The sequence below is a fragment of the Hemitrygon akajei genome, unplaced genomic scaffold (assembly GCF_048418815.1).
Source record: "Hemitrygon akajei unplaced genomic scaffold, sHemAka1.3 Scf000048, whole genome shotgun sequence".
Taxonomy (NCBI): domain Eukaryota; kingdom Metazoa; phylum Chordata; class Chondrichthyes; order Myliobatiformes; family Dasyatidae; genus Hemitrygon; species Hemitrygon akajei.
The window spans coordinates 7,510,330-7,534,556 of record NW_027331934.1 but is presented as its reverse complement, the minus strand read 5'-3'; the positions used below and the strand labels follow the sequence as shown (position 1 = coordinate 7,534,556).

At 44.7% G+C, this 24,227-nt stretch overlaps 2 protein-coding genes across 5 annotated transcripts in view; one reads left to right on the top strand and one right to left on the bottom strand.

Annotated features, from left to right (window-relative positions):
• The window catches only part of LOC140720906 (NACHT, LRR and PYD domains-containing protein 3-like), a 48,152-nt gene extending 27,616 nt beyond the window's left edge, over positions 1 to 20,536 (top strand). The window contains exons 3-13 of one of the 4 annotated variants that reach the window (XM_073035752.1): positions 1,615 to 1,711; positions 3,518 to 3,952; positions 4,434 to 4,600; positions 7,130 to 7,301; positions 7,400 to 7,465; positions 11,508 to 13,245; positions 14,323 to 14,409; positions 14,565 to 14,735; positions 19,111 to 19,287; positions 19,443 to 19,610; positions 19,775 to 20,536. In XM_073035752.1, the coding sequence (XP_072891853.1) occupies positions 1,702 to 1,711; positions 3,518 to 3,952; positions 4,434 to 4,600; positions 7,130 to 7,301; positions 7,400 to 7,465; positions 11,508 to 13,245; positions 14,323 to 14,409; positions 14,565 to 14,735; positions 19,111 to 19,287; positions 19,443 to 19,610; positions 19,775 to 19,862 (3,279 nt within the window). In that variant the 5' untranslated portion in view covers positions 1,615 to 1,701 and the 3' untranslated portion in view covers positions 19,863 to 20,536. Of the gene's footprint in view, positions 1 to 1,614; positions 1,712 to 3,517; positions 3,953 to 4,433; positions 4,601 to 7,129; positions 7,302 to 7,396; positions 7,466 to 11,507; positions 13,246 to 14,322; positions 14,410 to 14,564; positions 14,736 to 19,110; positions 19,288 to 19,442; positions 19,611 to 19,774 lie in introns of all 4 variants that reach the window. The other 3 variants (XM_073035753.1, XM_073035751.1, XM_073035754.1) reach the window with 3 other exon arrangements.
• LOC140720913 (uncharacterized) overlaps positions 1 to 24,227 on the bottom strand; it is a 171,617-nt gene that overhangs the window by 46,576 nt on the left and 100,814 nt on the right. The window lies entirely within an intron of this gene.

Genomic DNA, 24,227 nt, shown 5'->3' with positions numbered 1-24,227 from the left:
TGGTCCGTAATGTCGACTGTTTATACCCATCCATAGATGCTGCCTGACCTGCTGAGTTCCTCCAGCACCTGTGTGTTGTTATGGTTTTGAGAGATCCATGTGGGGCACTGGGATGGGTTATTTGAATCCACACTGTCAGAATATTCTTGAGGAATTAAGGTGAGAAAAATCCGTTTTTTGATATATATGTTGGATCTTTATTTCCAAACAACCAGTTGTCTGTGCATTGCATCAGCGATCAAAGAGGTATCTGTGTTTTTTAAGTCACTTCTGGCTGTGGTGTCTTTTGTTTTCCAACTGTTCCCTGCTTGCATGATTTACATTTTTCACTGGTTTAGTAAAGACTAATAACAGCTCTAGAACAATGGCCACCTGTTTCAAAGCAAGGGGGCGGGATCCGTACAGCAAACACCTGTTCCCTTTTCAGAGTTCCTTATTTCAGACGAATACATCTATTTTTCCTGTGTTGATTGTGAGCAATTTGAACTCTTCCTCTCAATTGCCAGTGGAAGCAAAGACTGTAATTCTGTTTAAAGCCGAGATTGTTGATAAACAGTGGGTTTGAAGTATTACAGGGATGGATATGGGGGAAAACGTAATTAAATTTTAGATCTGATCAGCCATGATTTCATGATCTGCAGCAGTTTTGAGTCCAGCAGTGTGGTCCAGCATATCGGTATGTTAACTAGAAAAGTTTTGACAATTTAATTACTGTAAGTTATTATAATGACTACATGTGAAGGGAGGTATGTCAGCAAAAACCTTGGCAAACCTCTGTAGATGTGTGATGGAAGGTCAGCTGACTGTCTGCATTATGGACTGGTTGGGGAACACCAATGCCTTTGAGCAGAAAATCCTACAAAAGTTAGTGGGTTTGGCCTGGTATGTCACAGGTAAAGCTCTCTCAACCATTGAGCACATCTACATGAAATGTTGCTGTAGAAAGGCAGCATCTATTATCGCAGATCCTCACCACCCAGGCAATGCATTTTATCGCTGCTGCTATCAGGTAGAAAGTACAGGTGCCTCAGCACACACACTGCCAGGTTCCAGAACAGTCAATGTCCTACACACAATTGGATGTGAATGTCCAAGGCTTGACCAGTAAGTTCGCAGATGATACAAAATTAGTAGATGATGTTCACGGTGAACACTGTCGTAGCTTATAGGGGATCAAAATGGGCAGAGGAGTGGTAAATAGATTGCAAAACCAACACGAGCAGCAACGGTTTCATACAGAGGCTGGTGATTATGTGGAGGGACCTGCCAGAGGAAGTGGATGAGGCAGCACAACTGTATAATTCCAGAAGCAGTTGGGATGTGTAGATGGAGTGAAGAGGCCAGGAGGGAAATGGGCCCATCACAGGAAATTTGGACCATCTGGGTGAGCACTGTGGTCAGCATTGTCTCGATGGGCTGAAGGGTCTGTATCTGTTGCTCTATAACTCTATCAGTGGATGCACTGGACAGACATACAGACATGGTGTGGTGGTTGTTATTAACAGGGAATCTTTTGTCCCTAAGCAAACTGCTGCTCGAATATAGGGGATGGAGATACAGTCATATTTACAAAGTTCTCTCTCTGACTCAGTCTGATTGTTGTGTGCAATTCAGGGTATCACCAGCAGGTAGAGCTGTTCAGCACCGGGACCAAAGTGTAAACAAGAAGGTGACAACCAACAATCCTCAGTCACAATCAGAATGGACACAGGTATGATAAGTGGGATCTTTATAATTAAACTTCGGTCACGTTGGCACGCACTAGTATAGATGAAGAAACTTACTTAACTGGGTACAGAAAACTTTAATCAAGCAGTGTTATTTATCCAACACAAAGTACACTGCAGATGCTGTGGTCAAATCAACGCGTGCAAACAAGCTGGATAAACTCAGCAGGTCGGGCGGCATCTGTTGAAAATGGATGCTACCCGACCTGCTGAGTTCATCCAGCTTGTTTGTAAGTGTTATTTATCCCACTGGTAAAGCGGCCTTGAGTAATTGATCAATCTAACAGTTCCAGCTCAGGGACCTGACACCGGTGATGGCTGAATCACTCCACTCACCAAGCAAAGATCACTCCACTCACCAAGCAAAGCTTCAGCTGAGTGAAAGGAGCATGAGACCCTGAATCAGGTGGCTGTGAGTGAAACACAGGAATGCAACAGCGGGCTTGTGGGTTATGTAAAAGTCCAGGGTTAGTTTTTGCTTCACCTCTAGACAGGCTCTGATGTGTAAGAAATCTCCAACTTTCATTTATAAAATTCAGAACTAGATAGTAGGAACATTTCCAGGAATTCAGAGATTGTGTGAGAACAGAGCACATCAGGTTTTGGAAGGGCAGCTATCAACTCCCTTTTGTTTTTGTGGGCTGCTGCAGAAAGGAGATGAGCGGAGTTTCTGAAATCTGTTTTCTGTAGCCATGCCAAGGACATTGCCAGCGTTGAGAATGGCCAAGGATCAGAAGACAGTTCACTGTAGATAAATTTGTTGTCTGCTTCGGTGTTTTAATAATCAAATCCATGTCTGGGCTGTGGACAAATGGTGAACATGAGTTCTCAATATTTCTCTCTTGAGATGATCTGCTACCTGGATTTTAAATCCCAGGACATCTGGTGAGAAACCTTGTATAACCAGTGACCAAATGTCTCAGTCCCCAATTGGCTTTGTGATTGTGCTCAACTCTGTGAGTCCAGGTGGAATAAAACAGAGATTACAGCCTGGATACAGGTCCTTCGACCCAACTAATTCATGCTGACCTAAATGTCTTTTGAGCTTGCCTCATTTTCTGACAGCTTTTCCCAAATTTCCCTTATAGACTTCTATCCTTTTCCCTGCCCACATTTTCTCAACTTTGTAATTTTATTTCTGTTGTCAGCCTCCTCTGACTGCATGTAATTTATACCCACACGAAAGAATGACCCTTCGGTCCCTTTTTAAATTTCTGCCCTTGAGTTTCAGACTCCCCTACCCTGGGAAAAAGACTGTGACCATCTACCCTATCTACACCCCTGATTATTTTATGTACATGTGCAAGGTCACCCTTCCAGCTCCCATACTCCAGGGCAAACTGTCCCAGCACCATGCTGGTCATTCTCCACTACTCTCTTTCCAGTTTAATCATGTCCATCCTATAGATTTGCAACCACAACTACACACAAAGCTCTCTGAGCAAGACTTTGCCAATGACCTGCACAGTTGCTACATGACGATCATCATGCGGGAGACTGGACAGCATAGGTCTCAAGGTAATGGTCAGTCTGTGACCAATGGGACGGGACATCATGTGACAGGTCACTATTACTGTGTCTATCCTGTTCTTTTTCTGGGAGTGGATGTGTCCACTCACTGGCTTATTGGGATGGTCACCTGGAGGAGGTGTGGTTCACATTCACCAGCACAGTCCCACTCCAAGTCTGGTCAGCTAGAGCCTCGGCTCCATTGCACCCACCCAGTCTCAATCAGTTCTGATCTGCTCTAAATCACTCTGGTATAACCAGCAATTCATCATTTATTTCAGGTGGGAATTTAAATCGAGTACAGAAAGTACTCAAGAGGTTTTTGCCAGGCAACTCATCGAGGGAAGATGATCGGGACACGGGAAGCAAGGTACCAAAGCAGGGTCAGATTGAGAGCAATGTCCCAATAGAAAGCGATCCGACCGCAGTGGAGGAGGAGGAGCAAATTCAGCCCAGAGACAGTGACGTCAGAGACACCGATCAGGACCCTGGAACCAGCACAAGTGAGGCGACTGCCTGTCAGCCCAGAGATAGTGATGTCAGAGACACTGATCAGGACCCTGGAACCAGCACAAGTGAGGCGACTGCCTGTCAGCTCAGAGACAGTGACGTCAGAGACACCAATCAGGACCCTGAAACCAGTACAAGTGAGGCAACTGTCTGTCAGCTCGGAAGCTCATTAAACACGGAATTGTCAAGTCCCCAACAAGGAGCGGGTGAGTGGAACATGAAGATGATGGGTTCTCAGAATGTGGCAGGGAGGAGGGTAAATGTGATTCCTTGTTTGAGGGTCGATCAGAGGAGAGGGTAAAAGTATGGGTGTGGTACATGTGGTGTAGTGGGGCACCCATTACCGCACTACAGGAAATGTACTACCTGCTCTGAGGATTTCCAGGCTGTGCATTGGAGGAAATGCTACGTTCCAGATGAAGAGAGTATTTCCAGGATGTGAATTAAGGAAAATATATTTTCCAGGATGGTTGGTATTAAATGAGGTCCTTCTGGTAACGTAATGCCCAGAACATCGCTGGGTCAGTTTTAAGGCCAGTGTTCGAGTTTAGGACAAAATCCATGTTTCCAGCTGAAGGCAGGTGAACACTGAGGTTCCAGACTGGATTTTCTTCGTTGCGTTGGGTGAGAGCGCTGGAGACGAGGGAGATTTGAGTTCATGTCTACATTCTCTTTTTATATTCGCAGAGCCAGAGTTTACAATCTCTGACCTCCTGGCAGAGGGGGAGGAGTATCGACTGTACCAACTGACAAAGTTCTACAGGGACAGACTCCAACAAGCGATTGAAGAAAAGGTTGAAAGATTCGGTTGGATGTTGACAAAGGAGGGACATTTCAGTAGAGAAGAAAATGAGGTGAGTGTATTTAGTGTATTGTCACTGAACTGCTGGTATCAGAGGGAATAGTGATCAATATTAATCTCCTGCACATTCTAGTAGTTCTACATGGCAATGGAGACTTTGATCTCTGACTTGTCTCCAGCAGATCTGGTTTCAGCACTGGGAACTACAGGTACAGTATCACCTTTTCCTCTCACACCTGCTGTATTTATCCGTGTGATATAAGAGCATTGGCTGCATATCTGGACTGTTGAGCAAGTGTTCAGTCTAAAACTAATTTCGCGTCTCATCAGGACCGTCAGTCAAATTCACCTCAGCTCATTAATCCAGGATGAATGTGAAACTGTCAGATTGTAAATTGGGCCAACCAGCTTCACTGTGGAACTTGAGGGAGGGAAACCTGCTAACCACAGCTGATCTGGTCTCCATCTGAGTTCCCGAACAATAAGTGACTGACTTATCAGAGTCGTCGGAAAGTACAGCACAGAAGCAGGCCCTTTGGCCCATCTATTCCATGCTGGACTACTGAAGCTGCCTATTCCCATCGACCTTCACCAGGCCATAGCGCTCTCTACCCTCCTTCCTTTTCAAATCTTTTTTATTATTATCATCCAAAATAACAAGAGTACATCAAAGTAGGTAAAACAACGTCTGAAGGGGAAAGAAAACATTGTTTTAAAAATTGAAAAATATGGTGACACAAAAAACCCTACTAAAGCAAAGAAAAGTGGGGGGAAAAAAATTATTAAGAGTTCAACCGCGGAGCCACGCATCATACAATAAAGTTTCTAAAGATAAACATCAAGCTGCCAGCAAGAAAAAAATATACCAAGATTTACAATTATATCATGGAGGAAATCTATCAATTAACTCAAATGGTAATAATGAGCTAATGAACCCCATCTTTTCTCAAAATCAAACACAGATTCAAAGGTTCATCTTCTAATTTTCTCCAAACTAAGACACAGAATCAATCACTTGAGAGAACCATTGTGACAGAGGTGGAGCTCTATACTTTATCATTCATGTATCTATCCAGACATCTCTTAACCGCTTGTACCTCATGCTGCTAGCTCGTTCCACACTCTCACCACCCTCCGAGTGAAGAAGATTCCCCTCATGTACCCCTTAAACTTTTTCACCCTTCACCCTGTTCTGAAGACCTCTTGTTGCAGTACTTCTTTGCGACAGTGTAAAATGTCTGCTTGTGTTTTCCTTATCAATACCCGTCATAATTTTCTGTACCTCTATCAAATCTCCCCTCAATTTTCTACGTTCCAAGGCAGAATGTGTTAAATCTTTTCCTATAATTCAAGTCCTCCAATCCGACAACATCCTTGTAAATTTTTTTCTGTACTCTTCCAAACTTCATTACATCTATAAGTAGCTGACTGGTAATGCACATAATATTCAAAATTAGTTCTCACCAACGTCTTGTACACATTCAACATCATATCTCACCTCCTGTACTCAATATTTTCTTTCCAAATACTTTCCTTCCAATCTATCTACCTTTGCTGCCACTTTTAATGATTATGGACCTGTATTCCCAAATCACTTTGTTCTACTACACTCCACAGTGCCCTACTGGTCACTGTGTAAGATCGACACTGCTTGGTCATTCGAAAGTGCAACACGTCGCATTTGTCTGCATTAAATTACATTCGCCATTTTTCAGCCCATTTCTCAGCTGGTTTAGACACCACTGCAAGCTTTGGTCGTCTTCCCCTCTCTTCCTACACGTCCCCACTCTTAGTGTCATCCGCAAATTTGCTGATCGAGTTAACCACATTTTCATCCAGATCATTGATATAGATGACAAACAACAACGGACCCAACACCGATCCCTGGGTTACAGACTCGCAGTTAGAGATTCAACAGTCTATAACCACTCTCTGTCTTCTTCCAAAAAGCCATTGATTAATCCAATTTACCACTTTACCTTGACTGCTGAGCAAATGAACTTTCTTGCCCACCCTCCTTGCGGTACCTTGTCAAATGACATGCTAAAGTCCATGCACACAACACCCACTTCCTTCCATTCATCAACTTTCCTGGTAACTTCCTGGGAAAACAGTAAGATTGATTAGATATGAACTACCATGCACAAAGCATCACACAAAAAATCAATAGGATGTCCTAAAAGGACATATATATCAAAAGAAATTTTTGGTAAGCTATTTTACATTATTAGCTGGCCTACCTTCATATTTCATATTCTCTCTACTTACAGCTTTTTAGTTGCTTTCGGCTGTTCAGTAAACGCTTCCCAGTCCTCCAGTTTTCCACTATATTTTGCTATATTCTGTGTCCTCTCCTTTGCTTTTGTGCTGCATTAACTTCCTCGTCAGCCACGGTTGATCATCCTCCCTCTGGTATAATTTTTCATCTTTGGGGAGAGTTGTGGGGGTCTGGAATACACTGCCTGCAGCCCAGTTACTGCATCTGTTCTGAAGCTACTGGGACCATGAACAGATATTTTCCTCCACATTCTCCAAGTCTGTCTGTCTGCTCCACAATAAATTCATTGTTTTCCTTTTATAGAAAGTCACTGAACTGACAGAGAAGGGAAACCGGGTAGAGAGTTCCAGACTCTTCCTCAGTTTGGTGATGGGCAAAGGCTCCCGGGCCCGGAGGGCGATGTGGGAATCCTTTGTGACATGGAGGACTGAGTTACCGAAGTTGGACAAAATACTGAGGGAAATACAGGAACTCGGTATGTTAAAAACACGCACTGAACACAAAGGCACATTGAAATAAACAGGTTTAATTATTTTAGTTCTGTTTTCATGGACATTTTTTTGATTCAAGCAGGTCCTGATCCACAAGAATACATGAACATCACCCAAGAGTTATTTGAGTTACCCTCTCATCTGATAGGTGAGTGATGAAATGCACAGTTCAAACCAGATCTCAAATGTTTGACTGTGACTTGATAGAACCTGGGAATCAAAATTCACCATTAATCATTCGCTGATCTCTGGTTCAGGGTACAATTCAGAGAATCTCTCGTTGCAGCCTGAATATTCTACAATGTATTCTTCTACGAATCCAGCTGTTGGTTCTGGTGAAGCCTTCACTCCAGGTTCTAACACTCTGGGAACGCCCACACACAACAGACATGCTCCTGATACACTGTATCTTCCAGTCCAGGTGACTTTTCTATCTTCAGACTTTCAGATTCCGAAGCCTCTTTTCCTTCGTAATAGCAGCTACACTCAATTCTGTCTGCTGATGCTCATTACATTGTGTAATTCTGCAAGTGACTTCCACAGAGTTTGTCTGCCATTTCCTTTTCAACCCATTATTACATCCACAACATCATTTTTCAGCCATCCAATATCGACCCTCTCACTTTTTTTACTCTTAAAAATACTTTTTTATCCTCTTTTATATTACTGACCAAATCCTTGCATTTACTGCACACTTCGTGCGTATATCTAGGAGAATCTATATCGTAGTTGCCTCCGACATGACCCAGGCAATAAACGTGTACGCAGAACACCTACGCTCTGTCCGCCAGAGAAAGCAGCATCTCCCAGTGGCCACACATTTTAATTCCACGTCCCATTCCCATTCTGATATGTCTACCCATGGCTTCTCTACTGTCAAGATAAAGCCACAGTCAGGTTGGAGGAACAACACCTTATATACCGGCTGGGTAGCCTCCAACCTGATGGCATGAACACTGACTTCGCTAACTTCCGTTAATGCCCATCCTCCCCTTCTTATCCAATCCCTGATATATTTAGTTTTTTTTTCTCCTTCTGCCCATCACTCTGCCTGTTCTCCATCTTCCTCTGGTGCTCCCCTCCCCCTTTCTTTCTCCCTAGGCCTCCCGTCCCTTGATCCTTTCCCTTCTCCAGCTCTTTATCCCTTTTCCCAATCACCTTTCCGGCTCTCAGCTTCACCCCACCCCCTCCGGACTTCTCCTATCATTTCGCATTTTCCCCCTCCCCCCACTACTTTCAAATCTCCTACTATCTTCCCTTTCAGATAGTCCTGACGAAGGGTCTCGGCCCAAAATGTCAACAGCACTTCTCCTTATAGATGCTGCCTGGCCTGCTGCATTCCTCCAGCATTTTGTGTGTGTTGAATAAATTCCAGGCACCCACTACCAGGTGAAAATACTACCCATGTGCTGTAAATTTACTCCATCTCACCCTAATCAAACGCCCTCTGGTACTAGACACCAGTCATATGTGAAACAAAAAACAACAAAATACAGGCTGTGTACCTAAACTCTTATCTCTCAAACTTGTACACCTCTGTCAGATCTCTATTCTAACTCCAGAGTAAACAAACCAAGCCTATCAAGTTACTCTACTTGTCTCACATGTCACCGAATCCAGGCAACACTCTGATGAACCTGTTCTGCACCCTCTCCAATCCTTCCAAGAGCTGGACAATCAGAAGTGAATACAATACTCCATATGCTCCCTAAAACCATAAGATCTAGGAGCAGAATTAAGCCATTCCGCTCAGTGAATTTGCTCCTCAATTCCTCTCTACCCCATTATTCCAGTAAATGTTGACACTCTTCCCAATCAGGAACATATCGACCTGCATTTTAAATATACCCAATGACTTGTTTTCCTCAGCTGTCTATGACAATAATTTCACAGATTCACCACACACCAGCGAAAGAAATTTCTCCCAGTGTGGGTCCCCAGCAGCCAGGACAATCACCACTGTTCTCAAGCATGTTAATTTTCTGTATGAGCCTCCCATGTGGGATCTTGTCAAACACCCGACTAATATCCAAGCAGACAATATCCATGTGTAACTTCATCCATCACCTTTGTCACCTCCTGGAAGAACTCAATCAAATTAGCAAGACGCTAACACTGCCCAAAGCCTCGGTGCTAAACCCTAACCTACCACAAATATTCTCTCTTTCATACTCCCATGGTGCCGAAGATATAATGTACCACCACCCTCAAGGACAACTTTAATTCTGCATTTATAATACTATTGAATGGTCATCTACTATGTTATTATTGGCTTCTTAACAATACTTTACCACTCACTTAGATAACCACAATAGACATACAGAAGTGCAGTAAGAATACAACTTGGGTATGAACGGATTTAAGGAACAACTGATAATAGATTATGAAATTCTATAGCAAGCCCTGGGGAGAGCAGAAATCTTTCAATATTATATTGTCTATCAAAAACCATTTGATTCTGTCCCTCATGTGTTTAAGAGAATTTCCTAATATATATAAGATGCACCCAATCTTTGTGAAATTTCTACAACATCTGATGAACTATTGGCGTACAATAATCACCCTATTAACAACCACAGAGGAACAACCACTGTTATCAAAATAGGCATTTTCTAGAGCGGCTTACAAAGCCTACTATGGTTTTGTCTAGTTTTAAACTAGCTTTCTAATTTACTGAAGCGGTCAAAAATCAGGTTTCATATCAGAGAAAAAAAAACGGATTATACTTTGACACAGCTGTACAGGGATGATTGGAAATTAGTTGTTCTTGCATCAGTAAAGCTAAAACAATTACTAGTTTCCAAAGAAACCATATATAGCTATGCATATCTGTGTGATTCCATAAATAAGTTGTGTAGAAATAGAAATAAAAAAAGAGATTAGTGAGTCACTATTGATGGGTTCTATGTCCATTCAGAAACTAGACGGCAGAGGAGAAGTTGTTCCTGAATTGTTGAGTGTGCGCCTTACTCCGATGCTGTACAGTAGTCCCCATTAACCAGACGGTGATACAGCCAGTTACAATGCACTCCAAGTTGCACCTGTAGAAATATTCAAGTGATGTTGGAAACTCCTGATGAAATATAGCCACGTTTTTGCCTTCTTTGTAGCTGCATCGATATAGTGGGTCCAGGTTAGATACTCGGAGATATTGACAGCCAGGAATTTGAAATTGTTCACTCTTTCCACATCAGATCCCTCTATGAGGACTGGTGTGTTGTGTTCCCTCATCTCGCCTTTTCTGAAATCCACAATTAGCTCTCAGGATATATTTTCATCAACACAAGGAGGATTCAGCACTCGGCACAAGCATATGCAATTCTGATAAAGGGTGCACATCACTGAATGGAAATGAAAGAAGAATCCATAAAAATGAAGAAACTATCATAAGAGAAGAAAGATAACCAATGGAAGAGTGTCCTGGCTTGCGTATCTTGTCAGCTGGGACGCAAAAGCCACGGTCGACTGATGGGTGGAGGTATGATAATACAGTGTCCCACACTCCACCTGGCAGACTGATCAGTAGCAGTTGCCAAGACTTCACCACCCTCTCCACACACACAATGTACACTACTGAGACGCTTATGGTCTCTGCCATTCAGGGAGATTCCTTTTCATCTTTCCTCCGCTCCTCCATCACTGAGACTGAAAACTGCCCATTTTAGTTCTTGTCATTCTGATGGGTTATCAATCCAAAAGTTCTCTGTCATTCTCACCACAGATGCTGCCCGACTTGAGTATTTCCCGCATATTCTGCTCCTATTTTGATGCAAGAGCAGTGGACACCTGTGACTCCCCAGTGTGCAGCTTTGCCAAAATGCACAGTGTCCTGCTCTCCATATTTCCACATCAGATCAACATTAATATCCTCTGCTAATGATGCAAACAATGCTTTAAATATAGTGAAATTTTGTTGTAACGGGAATGCAGTCAGGATTGGAATAGGATATCAGGGGAATGTTCACCTTCACAAGTCATTAGTGTCAGAATATGAGGATTGGACATTTTCTGGGACTTTCATCACTGTCATTTCCGGTGTCTATGAACAGAATTTTACTTTGTCCTAATATCCATGCAAGTATGAAATTAATTCATGTAATCTCAAACGCTGAATGTTGAAATGCAGTTATAATATTCTTTGTCAGTTGAGCCATTTAACATTTTGACTATGTTCTGTGTTCCCATGGAAGATGTTCAACAGAAACACAAGGAGACTCTGCGGACACAGACTGAAATACTGAGTGTGAACACAATCCTGATGAGGGAGAAGGTGAAGGTTTTCCAGCTGGCTGATCGATACGCTGAGCTCACGGTCATTTCTACTGTTCGAAATCGGAGACTGCTGGAACATGAGCTGCTGGCAAGAGGCAGAGACCATGAGGAATTGAGAGAGAAACATCTCCGCGGAGAACTGGAAAAAATCCGGACTGATCAGTTGTTCCAGAGTAGTTTTTCCCAGAGTAAATCCAAATCTGGTAGTTCGGCAGTAGTGGCTGGGGTTCCGGGGATCGGGAAAACAACAATGGTACAAAAGATTGTTTACGATTGGGCCATGGGGAAAATATACCAACAATTCCAATTTGTCTTCAGTTTCAAATTCCGCGATTTAAACAGTATTAACTGTCGAATAAACCTGAAGGAACTGATTCTGGATCAGTATCCTTACTTTGGGAATATCCTGAGAGAGGTCTGGAAGAACCCAGAGGGATTGCTGTTTATATTCAATGGGTTGGATGAATTCAATGACAAAATTGATTTTGCTGACAGTCGGAGAGACACAGAACCTCCGTCCACATGCATAGATCCTGCATTCAAGTGCAAGGTGTCTGACATTGTGTACAGTTTAATCCAACACAAGCTGCTCCCAGGGTGTTCAGTCCTGGTGACCACACGCCCCACTGCGTTACATTTACTAGAAAAGGCGAAGATCGGTATCTGGGCTGAAATCCTGGGCTTTGTTGGTGAAGAACGGAAGGAATATTTCATCAGGTATTTTGAAGATCAGACGGTGGCGGAAGCTGTTTTCAAACATGTGAAGGAGAACGAGGTCTTGTATACCATGAGCTACAACCCATCCTACTGCTGGATCCTCGCTCTGGCACTGGGCCCCTTCTTCACACAAAGAGTCTGGGACCCGCAGCGAGTTCCCAAGACCATCACCCAACTGTACTCCTACTATATTTACAACATCCTGAAAAACCACGGCCGTGAGATTGAGAACCCCCGTGATGTGTTACTCAGAGTGGGTCAGTTGGCCTTCAGAGGAGTGTCCGAGAAGAAGATTGTGTTTACAGATGGAGATTTGATTAAGTACAATCTGCAGCCTTCCCAGTTCCTGTCCGGGTTCCTGATGGAGCTTTTGGAGAGAGAGGATTCTGCCCGGAGCGTGGTGTACACATTCCCACACCTCACCATCCAAGAGTTTGTAGCTGCAGTCGCACAATTCCTGAATCCACATCCTGGAGATATCCTGATATTCCTCACTGAAGCCCACAACATGACAGATGGGCGATTTGAGGTATTTCTCCGTTTTGTTGCTGGTCTCTCCTGCCCAATGACAACTCGGGGCCTGGAGGAGTTTCTGGGTCCATTTCCTCATCAAACAACCTGCCGGGTGATTGACTGGGTGAAGGAGGAGGTTAAACGCCAGAGTGGAAACACGAGGACTGAAGCTGGTAAAAGGAGGCTCCTGAACACATTGCACTACCTGTTTGAGTCTCAGAATCGTGGACTGGCTCAGGCTGCAATGAGATCTGTGGAAACACTTTCATTCAGTGGAACGACACTGACCCCGATTGACTGTGCAGTCCTGTCTCATGTCATCGGACTCTGTGATACAATAAAACACCTCGACCTGGAGAACTGCCACAGTCAGTGTGAAGGTATCCAGCGGCTGGGACCCGGGCTGCACAAGTGCCAGGAGTTGAGGTAACTTGATTTATCTCTCACTCTGAACTGCGAAACTGTTCCATTGTGTTGTTTCAATGTAAATGAATTTGTGTAAAACTGTAGTGAATCAGATTGTGAAGAGTTGTGACAAATGCCCACGGGGTCAGTCAGTAATTCCCCAAGGACGGGAGGGTTCTGTGGTTTCTTGTGAAGGGATGTTGGAGACTTCATCAGATCAGCGAACAATGGTCATTGGTTTAATGGTAGTAAATCACAGGAATGGCTGTGTTTCTCGCTGCCTGTGACACGTCCATTGACAATGTTCCTTCTCACTGTTACTGACACCCAGACCAACACTGACTGCAGCAGGTGGGTCAGAGATTTACAACCCCTTCCTGGTGAGGGACAAGAGACTGTCAGCAGACTGTCCCAGTGAGAAGGAAATAAATACCATTGTGAGATTGTCCTCCCCTGCCCTTCCCCATGTGTGGCTATCACCATCAGTCCACCTGTGTGACTGTACTCACTACCAGATACCCAGACCACATGGGCGCATCTCCCCTCCCGATTGTGGGCCTCAGTTCAGACCCACCCCTCCCGTACAATCTATTTCTGGATTAGCTCATCTAATTGGATTATCGTTTCCCATCGGTATCCTCCTGTGGGAGTTCTCATCCCCATTCCCCTTCGTCGTATGGGACCTCTCTTCCCCATCCCCTTCCACCTGCAGGTTCTGTCTTCCTATCCCTTTTCCTCAGGTGGAGTCTCTTCCACTGTCTCCCGTCAACATTTCCCCATTTACAAATCTTCCTCACTGTGGGACTTTCTCCCATCCTTCATCCCTGCCCCTCTGACGCTCTCACATCAGGAACACTTTTCTAACCATCGGGAATGAGACAGAATATATGGAGTTTACAGCGTAACACCGACAGACTAAATTATTGACATTCGGTGAATACGCTGGAGCTGGGCAGTGAGGGACATTGAGAGTGATGGGAACTCTAATCAGTGATTTACTGAAGGGTTTAATGTTTCCTGCAATATCCGAATGAGAGAAATTCCCCCAGACCCACGGTTTGAATCACTTTGTTCATCAATTTGTCTGTCTGTGTTTAGACTTGGGCGGAATGAACTGGGAGATTCAGGAGTGAAACTGGTGTCTGCGGCTCTGAGGAACCCGGAGTGTAAAATACAGAAACTGGGGTAAGTACCAGACTGTGGGAGATTGTGTTTAGAGTCACTGGGTGTCTGACACTGAACATTAATGTGATCAGTAATTGTGTTACTGATAAACACAGGGGATTTGTACCGTCTCCTGTCTCTCTGTGTCCTTCACCCTCACTCTCTCTCATCTCCAGGCTGATCGATGTCGGTCTCACAGATTCTAGTGCCGAGGATCTCGTCTCCGCTCTCAGTACAAACCCATCACTGACAGAGCTGGTCCTGAGTCATAATAAACTGGGAGATTCAGGAGTGAAACTGGTGTCTGCGGCTCTGAGGAACCCGGAGTGTAAAATACAGAAACTGGAGTAAGTACCAGACTATGGGAGATTGTGTTTACAGTCACTGGGTATCTGACACTGAACATTAATGTGATCAGTAGAAACAAAGAAACATAGAAAACATACAGCACAATATAGGCTGAACATGTCCCTGCCTTAGAACTACCTAAGCTTTACCCACAGCCCTCTATTTTCCTTGAAGCCATCCAGGAGTCTCCTCAAGACCCTATCGTTTCCACATCCATGGCCGCCGCCGGCAGCCCATTCCATGCACTCAGTACTCTCTACGTAAAAAAACTTACCCCTGACATCGCCTCTGTACCTACTTCCGAGCACCATAAAACTATGCCCTCTTGTGCTAGCCATTTCAGCCCCAGGAAAAAGCCTCCGACAAACCACATGATCAATGCCTCTCATTATCTTATACCCCTTTATCAAGTCATCTCTCATCCTCCATCATTCCAAGAGAAAAGGCCGAGTTCACTCAACCTATTCTCATTAGGCATGCTCCCCAATCCAGGCAACAACTTTGTAAATCTTCTTTGCACCATTTCTATGGTTTCCACGTGAGGCAACCAGAACTGAGCACAGTATTCCAAGGGGAGTCTGACCAGGGTCCTATATACCTTCAACGTTACCTCTCGACACTTAAACTCAGTCCCAGGACTGATAAAGGCCAATACACCGTATGCCTTCTTAACTACAGAGTCAACCTGCGTAGCAGCTTTGGGTGACCAATGTACTCGGACCCCAAGATCCCTCTGATCCTCCACACTGCCAAGAGTCTTACCATTAATACTATATTCTGCCATCATATTTGACCTACCAAAGTGAACCACCTCACACTTATCTGAGTTGAACTCCATCTGCCACTTCACAGCCCAGTTTTGTATTCTATCAATGTCCCATTGTAACCTCTGTCAGCCCTCCACACTATCCATAAAACCCCTAACCTTTGTGTCATCAGCAAATTTAATAACCCACCCATCCACTTCCTCATCCAGGTGATTTATAAAAGTCACAAAGACTTGGGGTCCTAGAACAGATCCCTGAGGCATACCACTGGTCACCAGCCTCCATGCAGAATATGACCCATCTACAATCACTCTTTGCCTTCGGTGGGCAAACCAGTTCTGGATCCACAAAGCGATGTCCCCTTGGATCCCATGCCTCCTTACTTTCTCAATAAACCTTGCATGGGCTACATTATCAAATGCCTTGCTGAAATCCATATACACTACATCTACTCTTCAATATTCATCAATGTGCTCATTCACATCCCCCCCCCCCCCCCCCAAAAATCAATTAGGCTGGTAAGGCACGAACTTTCTTTGACAAAGCCAAGCTGCCTATTCTTAATCAAATTTTGCCTCTCAAGTTCTTCATAAATCCTGCCTCTCAGCATCTTCTCCTTCAACTTACCAACCACTGAATTAAGGCTCACTGGCTATAATTTCCTGGGCTATCCCGACTCCCTTTCTTGAATGAGGGAACAACATCCAAAACCCTCCAATCCTCCACAGCCTCTCCCCTCCTCATTGATGATGCAAAGATCATTGCCTGAGGCTCAGCAATCTCCTCCCTCACCTCCCACAGTAGCCTGGGGTACATCCTGTCATGTCCCGGTGACTTTTACAACGATGCTTTCCAAAAGCTCCAGCACATCCTCTTTCTTAGATAGATAGATAGATAGATAGATAGATACTTTATTCATCCCCATGGGGAAATTCAACATTTTTTTTTCCAATGTCCCATACACTTGTTGTAGCAAAAACTCATTACATACAATACTTAACTCAGTAATAATATGATATGCATCTAAATCACTAACTCAAAAAGCATTAATAATAGCTTTAAAAAAAGTTCTTAAGTCCTGGCAGTTGAATTGTAAAGCCTAATGTCATTGGGGAGTATTGACCTCTTCATCCTGTCTGAGGAGCATTGCATCGATAGTAACCTGTCGCTGAAACTGCTTCTCTGTCTCTGGATGGTGCTATGTAGAGGATGTTCAGGGTTTTCCATAATTGACCGTAGCCTACTCAGCGCCCTTCGCTCAGCTACCGATGTTAAACTCTCCAGTACTTTGCCCACGACAGAGCCCGCCTTCCTTACCAGCTAATTAAGACGTGAGGCGTCCCTCTTCTTAATGCTGCCTCCCCAACACGCCACCACAAAGAAGAGGGCGCTCTCCACAACTGACCTATAGAACATCTTCAGCATCTCACTACAGACATTGAATGACGCCAACCTTCTTAGGAAGTACAGTCGCCTCTGTGCCTTCCTGCACAAGGCATCTGTGTTGGCAGTCCAGTCTAGCTTCTTGTCTAACTGTACTCCCAGATACTTGTAGGTATCTGTAGGGATGATAGCCTCATCATTCCCTTTACTCTAATTAAAGGTTTCCCAAACTTGCCTGTTCCTATCCCTCTCTAATGCTATGGTAAAAGAGATAGAATTGTGATCAATATCTCCAAAGTACTCCTCCACTGAGAGACCTGACACCTGACCAGGTTCATTTCCCAATACCAGATCAAGTACAGCTTCTCCTCTTGTTGGCTTATCTACATATTGTGCAGGAAACCTTCCTGAACACACCTAACAAACTCCACCCCATCTAAACCCCTCACTCTAGGGAGATGCCAATCGATATTTGGGAAATTGAAATCTCACACTTCAACAACCCTGTTATTATTACTCCTTTCCAGAATTTGTCTCCCTAACTGCTCCTCGATGTCCCTGTTACTGTTGGGTGGGCGATACAAAACACGCAGTAGAGTTATTGACCCCTTCCTGTTCCTAACTTTCACCCACAGAGACTCCATAAATAACCCCTCCATGACTTCCTCCTTTTCTGCAGCAGTGACACTATCTCTGATCAACAGTGCCTCACCCCCACCTCTTTTTCCTCCCTCCCCGTCCCTTCTGAAACAATTAATGCCTGGCACTCGAAGAAGCCATTCCTGCCCCTGAGCCATCCTAGTCTCTGTAATGGCAACAACATCATAGCTCCAAGTGCTGATCCACTCTCTAAGCTCATCCTCTTTATTCAGCATACTCCTTGCATTAAAATAGACGTATTTCAATCCGTCGGTCTGAATGCGTCCCTTCTCTATCAACTGCCTATCCTCCCTTTCGCACTGTCTCCAAATTTTCTAATTTGTGAGCCAACCTCCCTTTCCTCCATCACTTCAGTTCAGTTCCCACCCCCCAACAATAGTTTAAACTCTGCAATAGCTTGAGCAATCCTTCCCGCCAGGATATTGGTCCCCCTGGGATTCAAGTGCAACCCGTCCTTTTTATGCAGGTCACACCTGCTCCAAAAGAGGTCCCAGTGATCCATAAATCTGAATCCCTGCCTCGTGCTCCAATCCCTCAGTCACGCATTTATCCTCCGCCTCATTCTATTTCTATTCTCACTGTCACGTGGCACAGGCGGTAATCCTGAGATTACTACCTTTGCGGTCCTGTTTCTCAATTGACTTCCTAACGCCCTGTAGTCTGTTTTCAGGACCTCTTCCCTTTTCCTACCTATGTCTTTGGTACCTATATGTACCACGACCTCTGGCTCTTCTCCATCCCAATGCAGGATATCTTGGATGTGATCTGAAACATCCCAGACCCTGGCACCTGGGAGGCAAACTACCATCTGCGTTTCTTTCCTGCGTCAACAGAATCGCCTGTCTGGCCCCCTAACTATAGAGTCCCCTATCTCTGCTGCCATCCTCTTCCTTCCCCTACCCATCTGAGCCACAGGGCCAGACTCTGTGTCAGAGGTATGGCCACTGTTGATTCCACCCACCACTCCCCCCCCCCCCCCCAGCAGTACACGAACAGGAGTACTTAACATTAAGAGGGACAGCCACTAGGTTGCTCTCCAATACCTGATTCTTCCCCTTCCCTCTCCTGACTGTGACCCACTTCTTCAGTCTCCCATGGCCCCGGTGTGACCCCCTGCCTGTAACTCCACTCTATCACCTCCTCACTCTCCCTGACCAGATGAAGATCATCGAGCTGCATCTCCAGTTCCCTAACTCGGTCCCTAAGGAGCTGCAGCTCGACACACCGGGTGCAGATGTTGCCGTCCAGGAGGCTGGGAGTCTCCAGGATCTCCCACATCTGACACCGAGCACAGAAAACCAGCCTCACACACATACTCTCTGTATTGTAAACAGATAACCTACCTCGCCTCGACCCTTTATCGCCAAAGCCTTCCTACTCTGTCTCCCACTCCTCTGACGCTCGCTCTGTAAATCTGTCTTCCTTTTAAACTCTTCTCGCTGTTCTCACTGGCCGACTTAGGCAGTCGTGCTGAAGAAAAAAAATCAGTAATTGTGTTACTGATAAACACGGGATTTGTACCGTCTCCTGTCTCTCTGTGTCCTTCACCCTCACTCTCTCTCATCTCCAGGCTGGGGGATGTCGGTCTCACAGACTGTGGTGCCGAGGATCTTGCCTCCGCTCTCAGTACAAACCCATCACTGATGGAGCTAGACCTGAGTGGTAATAAACTGGGAGATTCAGGAATGAAACTGGTGTCTGAGGCTCTGAGGAACCCGGAGTGTAAAATACAGAAACTGGGGTAAGTACCAGACTGTGGGAGACTGTGTTTACAGTCACTGGGTGTCTGACACTGAACATTGATGTGATCAGTAATTGTGTTACTGATAAACACTGGGGATTTGTACCGTCTCCTGTCTCTCTGTGTCCTTCACCCTCACTCTCTCTCATCTCCAGGCTGATGGAGGTCGGTCTCACAGATTCTGGTGCTGAGGATCTCGTCTCCACACTCAGTACAAACCCATCACTGACAGAGCTGAACCTGGTAGGGAACTTGCTGACAGACCGATCTGTCCCCGCTCTCTGCCGCCTCATACTGACCCTCCCAAGTCTGGAGCGGATCCGGTGAGTGTTTGTGTTAATGTTCAATGTGATAAAATATCAGCGGATCCGTGGGTTTTCTGGTGATATTTGTCTGTGAGTGTTGTTGAAACATTAACCCTGGTCCCCTGTTACTGACACTGTTGTGTGATCTGGTTATTTCATCTTTATTCCTCCATCTGTTTCAGGCTGTCGGTGAATCAGTTCAGTCAGTCCGGGAAGAAGGAACTGATCTCTCTGCAGGGAGTCAGACCCAAACTGACGGTGGATCTGTGAACATCCCAGTCTGCAGGATTGGGACATATTGGCTGATCGTCTGCCCTCCCCTTTAACTCACCGCTCTCCTTTAACAGCCGGCCCTACCATTATTGGCCGCATGCCAGGTTTAATTCCCAACGGTTCTAATGGAACAGGCTCTAGTCACGCGCTCTATGACATCGGAAGCGGTCCCGTAGTGACATATTTCCACCTGCTGTCCAGCGGCGCTAATTCCTCCGGAGGTGTGGGTTTGAGACTCCCCCACGTGAGAGCCCGGGGAATTACCCAGACAGGAAGAGCCCGTGGTCCGGGGCTCAGTCTGGGACACCGGTGTCCCGGGGTGGGATTATCCCGGGAGAGAATCCTTTTGCTCCCTTTGCTGAGGACGGTGTATTTGGCAGTCTGGCCGATATAATGATGTTAAATTGACAAATCCCTCGGCAGTGACCCTGGATCTGCAGCGATCCCGGACACGGCCCTGAAGTGTGATTTTCTAATCATCAGTTCCCGATGCAGAGTGACAGTGAGAAACGGAACTGATTATTCAACCTGTCACTCGTTGTCGTTGGTCAGTTAATTGTGTGTGACTGTGAGGGAATCGGGAGCAGCTTATTTATTCCCACACGTCAGCAGCTCATATATTGTTTAATTTGTATTTGTTATTATGAAATCAATAAACCACTGTAACTTCCTGTCTTGGTGCCGGACTTGAGTTTTATTTGAGGGTTCTGCTGCCCCCCACACCCTGTGCACTGCAACAGTGGGTCGGAGCTCCTCACACTGACACAGTAGCGTCTCAGCTCCAGGCTGAGGGAGGTCCGATGCCCAGGATCTCATCTCCACCAAACCCCCTTCCTGGCTAACTGACAGCCTCCTGCCCCCAGGCAGACAGTTAAAATCGAGTATAATATCAGACGTGATACCACTAAGCTCCGTAGTATGAGAGGGTGTAGTACTGCCTACACTGTCCCATCACACTCTCCCAGGGTCAGACACAGAGTGAAGCTCCCTCCACACAGTCCCATCCCACACTCCCTGTGTCAGACACAACGTGGAGCTGTTCTGAATCAGCTGGGAGAAATTGAAGAAAAATTGCTGTATTAAGTTCCTGAGATACTTTGGAGGTGGCTCGGAATGTCTCTTGGACATCTGAGTGAGTGGCTGGGTTAGTCTGGAAGCTTTGTTTGGCAGTTTTTTCTGCCAATTTGCCTTTAATTAGCCTTGTACTTGGCCTTTGTCATCGGCTTAACTCTGCTGGCACCGAGCCATTGCCCCCACCTCTCCCCCCCCCCCCCCCCCCGTGAATTACCAGGCCGGAACCTCCAGCCCTGCTGCCCTATAAAGGGTGCCACGTGTGCTGGACACTTTCCCTTTACCATCTCCAAGGGACCACCCTGCTTCACTCCAGGCTGAGAACAACTGGAGAAATTGTTGGTGAGCTGTGCATTGAATAGGGTTGGGAGCATTGATTATTGTACCGAATAGCATAGAGCCGAGCCTGCACTGGGTCAAGGGGTGGTGGATCTCGTATTGACTTTTCCCTTGGTTGGGTGTGTGCGCGCATGTACTGTGTTCCCAGGCGGTTTCCCGACATTCCTTACTAATTGTCCATGTGTGTTTTATTGCTGATTTGACTTTCCCCACGACTGCTGTAAATTGTGCGTGTGTTGCTTCTCTTGCCATTTTTCCACGATTGCCTTCTGTAAATAATATCCTTTACTACCAAGACTGTGTGTCCAAGTCCTTGCCTTTGAGACCTACCGAATCTGTTTCACCACTTACAACAATTGCTCAGCCAATTTACATTTTCTACGTTCATGCAATATGGGTGTTTTATCAGTTTGGCTTGACCAATATCTACATCATGTACTGCGACCGTGGTTTCCTTGGGAACATCGGGAAATAAATCTTTAAACTTCAGAATTAATTCCTTCAGTTGTTTTTGTTGCTTTGGCTGCAGATGAGACAACTTGTTATCAATGTTTTCTGGAACAACCGAGTTCATTAGCCTAACTGGGAAGCATGTTTGGCTTGTGAAAAATCTCAGACGAGTCAATTGTTTCATTCTCAGGGTTGCCAGATTCAAATGTTTTGACAACAACACACAGAGGGTGCCTGCTTGTCAAAATAAGGCTTTATCATATTTATGTGTACCACCTGTGTTAGTTTACATCAGTCAGGTGTTTTAATACCATAATTCACATAATTAATTTGACAGACTATTTCATACGGTCTGTTGAATTTCGCCTGAAGTGGATTCGTCAACATTGGAAATAAGGCAAGCACCTTATCTCCCACCTGGTATTTTCTTTCACAAGCCCGCTTATCAAAGCAACACTTCATTTTGTTTTGAGAAATCCTTAAGTTTTGTTTTGCTAGACTACAGGCATGGTGTAGCTTATTTTTGAACTTCAAAACATAGTCTAACAAGTTAACATGTACATCCCCATCAATCCACTGTTCCTTTAACAAGGGCAAAGGTCACCTCACTCTGACCAAATACAAGTTCAAATGGAGTAAAGCCCAGTGATCCTGTACCGACTCTCTTGCTGTGAACAAAAGTAAATATATTCCTTCATCCCAGTCTTGTCTATTTTCAACATTTTAATGTCATAATCATTGTTTTGAGGGTAGAAGGAATTTTTTCTAAAGCCCCTTGTGATTCCGGATGGTATGCAGACGATGTAATTTGTTTAGCTCCCAGTTCATAAACTACCTGCTGGAATAATCCAGATGTAAAATTACTTCCGTGTTCAGACTGGATTTCTTTAGGCAAACCAGAAAAAGTAAAAAACTTGATAAGAGCCTTCGCCACAGTTTTAGCTTTAATATTTCTGAGAGGCATTGCCTCTGGGAATCTGGATTCAGTACACATAATAGCAGATATTGATGGCCAGCTTTAGTCTTTGGCAATGGGCCAACACAATCCACTATAAATTTTGAAAAGGGTTCACCAAATGCAGTTATATATAGACTGCAGTGGGGCACTGTGGAGACCTGATTAGGTTTACCCACAACTTGACCAATGTGACATGTTCTGCAAAAGGTCACAACATCTAATCCTGTTTACAGTTTTATTCACTCCAAAATCGCCACCTGAGGGCAGACTATGGGCCAAAGTTAAAATTTCAGTCCTATAAACTTTAGGAACTACAACTTGGTGAACAATTGCCCATTCCTCACTCGCTGGTATATTAGGTGGCCTCCACTTCCGCATTAACACACCATCCTTGAGATAATACCCTGCTGGCACGTTCTTAATCTCATCATCTGAGAGAGCTGTTTCTTTTAAATCTTCAATATCAGGGTCTCGGTTCTGTTCTGCTATAAACTCATCTGCGTTGACAGACATTTTTGCCATACTTTGAGTTCCTGTGCAGGAAGGATAAATGTTAAAATCCATCTGTGGGTCGTCAGTGGTTGGGTTAGTTGTTAACTGCACTGCAGGAACAACTTTACCATCTGTCAGGTCATTTCCTAACAGCAAACTAACATCTTCCACCAGTAAACTGGAGCATAATCCGATTTTAGCAGGTCCCAAAACCAACCCTGACAGTAAAGTTACCTCGTGCAATGGCACGGAAACCATGTCGCCCCAATGCCTTTAATAAGATTTACCTCACCAGTGTTAGACTCATCACCAAACTTTAGAACGCTGTCTGATATAAGTGACTGAGAAGCCCCAGTAACTCAAAGAATTTTCACTGGAAATGGGGTTGACCCTTCCTTTACTAATACAAACCCATCTGACATAAAATGATCGAATCCCTTCTTAACTCGGTCAGACCTCTCAGACTTTAACTGAGCCTGAAACAGAATGTTCAGAACCCTGTGAGTTGATAGGTGCTTCAACATACAGAACACAGGCATTTGGGACTGCCTCCTTTTCCTTTTTCTTCTTCAGGACAGAACAATTAGCCATCATATGACCAGCTTTCTTACAATAGTAACAAGACCAGAATATTTCTCCTTCAACTATCACCCTGCATCCTTACTCTTGTCACTAGTCCCAGCTTTAATTTCTGGTTTACCCTGGTGATCCCTGCTACTCTTTTGGAAGCTCTTATTCGGGATAAACTTAACCTTATGAGTTAGAGCAAACTCATCTGCTAATCTAGCAGACTCCTGCAAAGTGGCAGCATCCTTTTCATCTAAATACGTCTTGATGCCATCAGGGACGCACCTTTTGAATTCTTCAATTAAAACCAATTTTTTCAAGCTGTTAAAATCATCATTCACATTTTTACATGTGCACCAGTGGTCAAAACACACAAACTTATCATAAGCAAATTCCATATAAGTCTGGTTCACAGATTTCCTCAAATTTCTGAACTTTTGCCTGTATGATTCTGGGACCAACTCGTAAGCTTTGAGCACAGCCTG